The 9297-nt window shown below is 56.9% G+C and overlaps 2 protein-coding genes across 2 annotated transcripts in view; both read left to right on the top strand.

Moving 5' to 3' along the window:
• The window catches only part of IGSF9 (immunoglobulin superfamily, member 9), a 20078-nt gene extending 19435 nt beyond the window's left edge, over positions 1-643 (top strand). The window contains exon 21 of the mRNA XM_010846867.1: positions 186-643. Within this exon, the coding sequence (XP_010845169.1) occupies positions 186-367 (182 nt within the window). The 3' untranslated portion in view covers positions 368-643. The remainder of the gene's footprint in view (positions 1-185) is intronic.
• A 1438-nt stretch (positions 644-2081) lies between these two features.
• On the top strand, positions 2082-9297 carry TAGLN2 (transgelin 2). The gene is made up of 5 exons (XM_010846866.1): positions 2082-2189; positions 7647-7857; positions 8272-8446; positions 8754-8856; positions 9149-9297. Exons 2-5 carry the CDS (start codon positions 7678-7680, stop codon positions 9288-9290), a joined length of 600 nt encoding a protein of 199 aa, XP_010845168.1. The 5' UTR covers positions 2082-2189; positions 7647-7677; the 3' UTR covers positions 9291-9297.

Genomic DNA, 9297 nt, shown 5'->3' with positions numbered 1-9297 from the left:
CCCCCTGGCCTCACTGTCCTACACCCCCAGCCTTAGGACTCAGCCTGTTGCCAGCCAGGCCCGCTCCTCTGACTGCCTTGGCTCCTCTGCACTGGCAGGCCCTAGAGAGCTTCGTGGTACTGCTGAATCCCAAGAGTTCACCCAGGGGACCTTAAGACATCTTCCTTTTGTCTTTCCTTTTGCAGGTGTGAAGACTCCAGAGGAGGGCTGCCTCCTGAGTGCTGCCCATGCTCCTGGCCCTGAGGCCCGCTGCGCTGCCCTTCGGGAGGAATTCCTGGCCTTCCGCCGGCGCCGAGATGCCGCTAGGTCCCGGCTACCAGCCTATCGACAGCCCGTCTTCCACCCTGAGCAGGCCACTCTGCTGTGAATGCCCTAACGTGAGACAGGGTGAAGGCGCACAGACCATGCAGGGGAAGCCCCCAGCAAGATCTTTCTCCAGCCGGGGATGCTGCCCCTGCCCCTTTGGTGCTCAGTCAGAGACCCTGACAGTTGGCTTGCTGAGGGGTGTACGGACTGAGGCCCTCGAGTCTGAGGACTACAACGGTGATCTTAGGTCTGCCTGTGTGTGTGTGTGTGTGTGTGTGTGTGGTGTTTGTGGTGTGGATGAGGCTTTTTTTTACAGGTAAATAAAGTGAAAAATCTTTCTGTGTGTCATCTGCTTTGAATCTGAGAGGGAAGTAGGAAAAAAATCCCTAAACCCTAAACAGTGAGGGGACTCTGTGAAAGAATGGAGATACATTCAAGATCCATTCCAAAAGCATTTATTAAGTGCCTACTGAGGTCAGCTGCTGAAGACCAGCCATTGAGCTAGGTGCTGAAAAAGTACAAAGTTCACAAGACATCTTTGCTCTTGGGGGAATTCTTTCTAGTCAGTGAAGCAGGAAAGTAAAGAAATAGTTACAGTGTGCTGTGATAAGTTCTGTGATAAAGCTGTCTGTTGGTTATTACGGTAGCATGAAGGAAGGAGTCTGCAAACAGTGAATGCTTACAGCTTGTGCTGGGACAGGCATGTCACAGGAAGTGAGAACAATAGCCAGGCACTGCTCTAAATTTTGTACATGTACCGTTGAATTCTCTACCACTCTGCGGTAGGTAGTACTATTAGCTCTATTTTATAGACTAGGTGACTGAGGTGTTCAGTGCGTTAGTAATCTGCCCCAAAGCCACCAAGTTGGTGATGGGTAGGGCAGTGAGAAGTCAGTCATGGGAGGGAGAGCATCCCAGGCGGGGGAACAGCCTGTGTGAAGGTAGGGAGGAGTAAAAACACTTGGCATCCCAGGGAATCACTGGAATATAGAGGTAGGGAGGGCCGGGCAAGAGAGAATGGAAACGTGAGAAGGCACAGGTTGTTGATGTGCTTGAAAACAAGTTTCACTGGGGGCTTCTGTCATATATGAAGAACTCCACTGATGGGTATAAGCAGTGACTCCACCCCAGAGGGACTGCTCAACTGAAGTCTGAAAACAGGTGGGGGCATTCTTTTAATCCCCAATGGATGCTCTCCTCCATCTTCAGAGACAGAAGAACTGCTAGTCTCCTCCACTGAAGGTTCTTCTGATCCCTCCAGGATAAAGCAGAGGTGCCAGGTCATAGGGGAGGGAATGAAGGAGAAAGAAGTCAAGTCTGAACCCTGGGTCCCAAAGCTGATCACGCCCCTTGGGCCCTGGGCGAGGAATGACCTCACTGTTAGTTTCTGCCCAGGCTTGAAGAAGGTGGGGAGCAAGACCACATGCGGGAGCTGTCCTGGCCTGCTAGTTCCAGTCCTGCCACACCCTAGTCACTTGTGTCTAGGGGAATGTTTTCTTGTGCCTCCGTTTACCTAACCACCCTATTTGAGCCAAAAGCATTCTTTCCACATAAAAACCCCCAGAGTCTTGCGCTAACCTAGGCAGATAGTTTCCCACTGGGGCACATGTTTAAGGGCTCTGGGGTAGAGGTGGAGGTTCTCAAGGGTTGAGGCCATTGCCTCCATGTCTTTTAACTCAGGGTCTGGTCACCGCCCCCCTCTTTCTTAAGCACTGCCCTCCGCAGCTGCACTGCGGCGCCTTTAAACCCTCTCGGCCCTTGCCCCGCCCCTGGTCCGCCCCGTCCGAGGCGGGAGCAGGCTGAAAACCCCCGGCCCCGCCCGGGCGATCCACTCGCGCTGCGGCCCCCGCCTCGAGTGCGCAACTCTCCGACCCACGTGAACCGTAAGCTGGAGGGAAGGGTCCTTGAGGGCGTGGGATGTGCGCGGTCTCTAGAAAGCAAGAATCCCGAGCCTGCGGCTCGCTCCAGTAGGCTTGCGGATCGAGGGCTGGCAGGCAAGGGTCCGTTGACTGCCCTGCCCCGCCCTGGGCTGTCAGGTTCGTCCCCAGGCTCTGACCCCCGCATTGTTGAGCGATGAGGTCAGGCGGTGTTGCTAGTGCATAGACGGGGCGTTCGTCGGGATCGGAGACTCTGGGACTGCGCTCCGCCCGCCGGCTCCAGTCCCGGGTCTCGCTGGGGCGAGAAAAGGAGGGGGTCACGGATTATACTGCTGGCCCAGAGTGATGCAGGGTACAGGGTTCCGGCGCCCACCCTTGGCCAGCTCCGCGCCGCCGGGTCTTCCCAGGCGACCCTTCACTTCCTGGTTCCAGGAGCACGTGTGGGTGCTGCCTGCCCTCTTCGTTTCTGAAGCTCGTTTTTCTGAGGACTGGCTGTCGCGAGTTGGGGCGAGGGGCCGCCGTGCTCGGGTCCTGCAGTGGCCTCGCCTTCTCGGGTTTGGGCGGGGACTTGAAGTTCCAGTCCTCTCCAGGAGGGTCCCTCGACCTCAAGCGTCTGGGAGGTTGCAGCCCAGACAGCGCCTCGGGGTGCCCTGCCTGTAGGAGGCGGTATTGGGGGAGGATGGCTGCTTTCCAGGCTTCCAGCCTCTACGGGAGCCGACGCCCCCACCCCTTGCCCCCTGCTGCTGGGAAAGTCGGTGGTGGCCGCGGGCGGGCAGGCGGGCTGCCCAGACCGCTGCGTCACCCCAGCGGCGGGCGGGGGGTGATTCATCCCAGTAACGGCCTAGGGCGTGGCGACTCGGGGCGACTGTTGGGGGGCGGACCAGCAGGACCGGAAATCGACTGCCGCAGACCTCCCCCACCCCCCTGCCCCGCGCGCTCTGCTGGAGCCCCTTCAGGTGATGTTCTGGGGAAGCTTGGTATCCGCGAGCAGAAAGAAGCAGGGTAGAGGTGAAATGGGGTAGAGGACTAGTATGGGGATCCGGGGTAGGAGGAGACCCGTGGTTCTCCTAGTTTTCTGACTCCAGAGCACCAGAGGGACAGCTCCGGGTCTGTAACCCCACTTCCAATTTCTCCTTCCTAGTCCACAGGGAAGACTTCAAACTGCAGAGGAGGCCAAGGTAGGGTGAGGCCAGTGGGCCCCTACCCTTCCAGAATCAACAAATAAGTCCAAGTGCAATTCTTCCCCCACGCCCCACCCCAGCCCCTCTGGGGATTGGCCTCTAATCCTCCCCCCTCCACCCTACCCCATCCCTTCTCCCCCCAGGATTTTCAGCTATGGGGCTCTCTAGCTCCGAATGGACCTTCTGTTGCCAGGATATTTCTTCTGAACTATTTCCTTGAATCTACATGGAATCTACCCCAACACTTGTAACTTCCTTCTCCACATGCTTCTATTCCCTCCACAGCTGCTTCCTTGAGGAATCTCTTGCACCTGTCTGTACCTGTGAAGCTACCCCTTTCCAAGGATCCCACTTCTGCTCCCCCTGCCGAGCCTCTGATCCCGCTTGGCGTCTCCTGACCACTTCTGCACAGAGTGGCTGTTTCTGCCTGGTGCCCCCACCCTGCCCCATTCCTGTGTTTGGTACACAGAAGCCATGGCAACGGCCCCCCCCATACCCCTCCTCCCATGCAAGCTTTGTGGCTTCCTGTTTGTGCAGCTTCAGCTTTCTCTGCTGCTCCCTGACTCGATAGCAAGGGGGCTGCCCCACGGTGGCCCCTCAGTCGTAGGTCTCCCACCGCCCCTGCTCCCTGTGGCACTTCACTTTGGAGGCAAGGGTTCCCACTTCGCTTTTTCAGGATAGTCTAAATGGCACCTCTGGGTTGGGAAGTTCCCCTGTGTCCTCTCTGCACAATGAATGGAGAGTCCCTTTGTCTTCACAATTCAACACCCCTGCCCGGAGCGCTGGAATCCTCCCACCCCACCCCCATGTCCGCCTTTTCTTTGGCATCAGCTCCTCGGCTCGGTGGGGTGAGGTAAGCGTCCCTGGTCCAGCCAGGGTCTGGGTGCGGCTGAGGGCTGGAGTGCCTTTTGCAGCCCTCCCCTCTCCCAGCTGTTGTAACCTCGTGGGTGGGGGTGAGGGCTGTTCCCACTGCTGTCTGGAGTACCTCTGGAGTTCACCTTACTCACTGCCAGCCCATCCCCAAGCTGTGCAGCTGTCTTCCATTTGGACCCCCAGCTCTGAGCATTTCCCACACAGCTTCTCCCCACTCCAGTAGGCAAGTGGCTACCTTCCCTCCTTTAGGGGCGAGCCCCGGGTTCGCCACTGCAGCCCCAGCAGCCACGGCTTCACAGAGGTTGTCTGCTCGTGGGGGTGGGGAGAACAGCTGTGGGCAGGCTGCCTCATGGCTCTCCCTCCTGCCAGAGCTCTGCCTCATGGCTCTGGCACCGCAGGGTCTAGGGCAGTGGCCCCGAGTGGAGCTGAGACATTGCAGCTGGAGCCTGTGACCTTGCCAGCTGTGTCCAGGCTCCAGAGTTTAGGAGGGCTCTCAACATCCATCCCAGAGGTGGGCCTGGGGGGCCCTCCATAGGCAACACTGGAGGGGTCAGGCTTCGGCCCTGCTCTCCCTTCGTAACCCTGGTGTCCGGGTTAATCATTCTCCTGTCCTTTTCTGGCTGTAGTGATCCCTGGGCCTCAGGCCAGTTGGCTCCATGGAGACACAGCCCTGAGGCCCAGGTGACTGCAGTGAAGCTGCTCCCAGAAGTGAGGTCTAGACAAGGGGCTGGGACAAGGTGACTTCTTGGTGGCAGCAGCCTCTGGCCCCCTCTCCTTCCTCCCAAGCCTCCCAAGCCTATGCGGCAGGGTCACAGGCTCACAGAGACTGAGTGGTGGCTGAGCCGTTGGGGCTGGGCTGGGGGCAGGGAATCTTGTCTGCTCTCTCCGCAGACCTCAGCCACTCAACTGGCCTGCCCAACCGGCCTGCCCGCCCCCGGCTAAGTGTGTGTGGGGCTGGTGTGTGGGTCAAGGTCCAGACTGACATTTGTCTGGCCCGGCTTTCAGGCTGGGTGAAGTGGGGGTGGGTTGCTCTTAATGAGGTTTAAAAATAGCTGATTTATGGGGAGGATCTCTGCAGGAAATGTGCAGCCCCATAAGCTGGAGTCAGAAAGAGCAGCCCTTTTGGAGTGTGGGGAGGGGCTGCCTGAACCCAGCGCCGGCAGAGACTGAGGTATGAGGGGGGTTGAGGCAGCTGCTGTCCCTGTGACCTGCCCCGAGGGTCAGGGAGGAGGCGGTAGGAAGACTCATCCTGCAGTGTGCCTGACGTCGTCCCTCAAGCCTGACCTGGCCTGGGGCCAGATTGGGGAGGGGGAGTGTCTCCCTTCCCTCCCCTCCAACTTAGGTGCCTGGTCTGGGGCATCCTCTTTTATGTGCAATCAGGCAGCTCTATTTCAGAGCAGAAAGAAGAGCCCATGGGGAGGAGACGGAGGCAGGAAATGGAGTCCCATCCCATCTCTGGTCCTGGCTCCCCCTTGATGTGTGGCGTTCCAGGACTTAGGCAGCGAGACGGCGGGTGGGGACAGACTTCCCACTGCGAGGTGTGGTCCTGTCAACTCAGGCCAGCGGTCAGGAAGCCATCCCCCTCCCCGTTCTTCCTGACTGAGGTCCTCAAACTAATATCACCCAAGGCTCCTGAATTAGGCCTTATTCCTGCTATAACAAATTATCACAAATTTTGTGACTTAAAGCAACATACATTTAATATCTTGAGGTGCTAGGTCTCTCTGGCTAAAATCAAGGTGTCGGCAGGGCTGCATTCTTTCTGGGGGTGCCTAGGGGAGATTCCACGCCTTGCATTTCCTAGCTTCTTGCTACTGCTGCTGCTAAGTTGCTTCAGTTGTGTCCGACTCTGTGCGACCCCGTGGACTGCAGCCTACCATGCTCCTCTGCCCATGGGATTTTCCAGGCAAGAGTACTGGAGTGGGTTGCCATTGCCTTCTCCATCCTAGCTTCTTGAGGCCACTTGCATTGCTTGGTCCACGGCCCTGTGAAACTCAATCATTGACTTCCCTCTCATTCTCCCACTTTGACTCAACTGCCTTCCTCTTTCACTTATAATGACCCTTGTTGTGAGTACATTGGGCCCCGCTGGATGACCCAGGGTACTTTCCCTATTTCAAGATCCTTAATTCAGTCACACACGAAAAATCCCTTATGCAATATAAGGTAACATTTGCAGGTTCTGGGAAGTAGGACATAGGCACCTTTGCAGGAGCCATTCTGCCTCCCATTCCTTTTAGAAAGGAAAGTAGAATTAAGTAATACGTGATTTCTCATGGAAAGTCCCATTGCCTAGTGAAATCTGTTAAGGGCCTACCTAGACCTACCTCTCCAGGAAGCCCTCCAGGCGGCTTCTGTGCATATTCCTCCCTTAATTCCTGCGGCAAATGGGCTTCCCTGCTGGCTCAGCAGTAAAGAATCCGCCTGCAAGGCAGGAGGTGTGGGTTCGATCCTTAGGTCGGGAAGATCCGCTGGAGGAGGACATGGCAACTCACTCTGATATTCTTCCCTGGGGAATCCCATGGACAGAGGAACCTGGCGGGCTACAGTCCATGTTGTTTGAAAAGAGTTGAGTTGGCTTAGCAACTAAATAACAACAACATGATCTGTGTAGTTTAATATTCATCCTGTACAACTCTTGTACTTTCGCATGTGCTGTCTTTGTCTCTCTGATGGCATTATGTGCAACTTTAGAATCAAGGATTTCTGTCTCTTCTGCAAGCCCCAGCGCAAATAGTGGGTGCTCAGTGAAAGTGTTAGTTGCTCAGTCGTGTCTGACTTTTTGCGACCCCCTGGGCTGTAGCCTGCCAGGCTCCTCTGTCCATGGGATTTTCCAGGCAAGAATACTGGAGTGGGTTGCCATTTCCTACTCCAGGGGATCTTCCCAACGCAGAGATCAAACCCACATCTCTTGCATCTCCTGCATTGGCAGGTGTATTCTATACCATTAGTGCCACCTGGGAAGCTCAATAAAAACCCAGTGGCTAACCGGCATGGGGTCCCAAGCCACTGCATATTCTTTCTAAATCATTCTCCTTCCCAGACTGGAAAAGGCACAGCTGGGGTTAGGATGACCAGTTTGCCTTTGCTAAAGCTGACCACCCCTAATCAGGAGCTGAACCGCCAATCCTGACCTCATTTACCCTATGTTCTATTCCAGTGGGTTTTATACTTCATTATAGGAGTGGAACCATTCAAATGAAATCTAATGGGAAGCCTCAATATAGTAGACAGGCTCCTGTCATAAGGGTGGGAGAACCCGCAGGGGCCAAGGGGAGATGCTCTCATTTGGCAGCTGTTCTCCCCTCTGGGGCCCACCCGAGGGATTCGGTGTGTGTCCCCGTGGGCAGTGCCCCACTCCACAGGCTGTAGAGTGCTGACCGCGGGCCTGGCTGTGTCCTCTCCCCAGTCCCCCACAGCCACTGCCGCCAGCCTCCGGAATGGCCAACAGGGGACCTGCCTACGGCCTGAGCCGGGAGGTACAGCAGAAGATTGAGAAACAGTACGATGCGGACCTGGAGCAAATCCTGATCCAGTGGATCACCACCCAGTGCCGCAAGGATGTGGGCCGGCCCCAGCCTGGGCGCGAGAACTTCCAGAACTGGCTCAAGGATGGCACGGTGAGCGCAGGGCGCCTCCGACCAGAGGTACCGGGGAAGCGAGCATGGTCTCAGCCGAAGAGAGGAGTGCAACCCTGTCCCTAGCTTTCCTGAGCCCAGGGATCTCCATCGAGCAGAGGCTCTCCTGTTTTTCCTCCCTCCCACCAAGGGAAGTGGAAGCCTTAGGTAACAGGAAGGAGGAGGAGCGCCAGGGGAAGAGCTGGGGGAGGTGTGCTCTAGTCAGTGATCCTTGAATAGCATGGCTCACTTTCTGGGCTCAGAGGCAGGGGCTGGGCAGGAAGGAGCCTGAGGCTTTCTCCAGGTGGAGTCAGAACTGTCCTCAGGTAGGAGAGGTACCTGTGTCGTTCTCTGGAGCTGAGGGTGGTGCCCTGTGATCTGTGTGGGCATGGCCTCACCTCTGCTGTCCTCCCCCAGGTGCTGTGTGAGCTCATTAATGGGCTGTACCCCGAGGGGCAGGCCCCGGTGAAGAAGATCCAGGCCTCCACCATGGCCTTCAAGCAGATGGAGCAGATCTCCCAGTTCCTGCAAGCAGCCGAGCGCTATGGCATCAACACCACTGACATCTTCCAGACTGTGGACCTCTGGGAAGGTGGGCCAAGGCCAGGGTCAGGGCACTGTTGTCCAGAAGACCAGAGGTTGGCCTGAGCCATCTCCTCCAGGGAGAAGGGGAGGTTTCTGGCAGCCTGAGGACAGAGTGGAGTGTGTATGTGTGTGCGTGCTCATTTGTTTGTGTTTTGGTAGAGCAGTTGACCATGTTGGAGGTTGGAATGGAGAACAGGGAGATCAAGAGTAAAGGAATTTGGGGACTGGGCCTGCTGACTTAGTGATAGAGGTGGAAGCCTGCCATTCAGGACCCTAGCCCCGCGGAGGCTACTACAACCCCTCCTTCTTCCCAGGAAAGAACATGGCCTGTGTGCAGCGGACACTGATGAATCTGGGCGGGCTGGCGGTAGCCCGGGATGATGGGCTCTTCTCTGGGGATCCTAACTGGTTTCCCAAGTGAGTATGTTGGGCAGCCCAGGCTCTGGGCCAGCGTGGTGATCGTGCTTACTCCTGTCCCTGGGAAACGCCTTCTACAAAGCACTTCCGCATCCCTTATCTCTATCCTCACGCCTTTCCTGGGATGGCAAGGGACAGTCCCTTTTGCGAGATGAGGGGTGGTGAGCTCAGTGCTCTCTGGGGCAGAGCCGGCACCAGCACTTAGGCCAGAGAAGCCTGTACTCTGCCCTGGGAGGACATTTACCGGGGCAGCCTCCACCCTCCTCCTAACCAGCATTCACTTTCCACCCAGGAAATCCAAGGAGAACCCTCGGTACTTCTCGGACAACCAACTGCAGGAGGGCAAGAATGTGATTGGCTTACAGATGGGGACCAACCGCGGGGCTTCTCAGGCGGGCATGACCGGCTACGGGATGCCGCGCCAGATCCTCTGATCTGCTG

The sequence above is a fragment of the Bison bison genome, unplaced genomic scaffold (genome assembly GCF_000754665.1).
Source record: "Bison bison bison isolate TAMUID 2011002044 unplaced genomic scaffold, Bison_UMD1.0 scf7180017864240, whole genome shotgun sequence".
NCBI lineage: Eukaryota > Metazoa > Chordata > Mammalia > Artiodactyla > Bovidae > Bison > Bison bison.
This window is presented reverse-complemented; position numbering and strand designations above follow the sequence as displayed.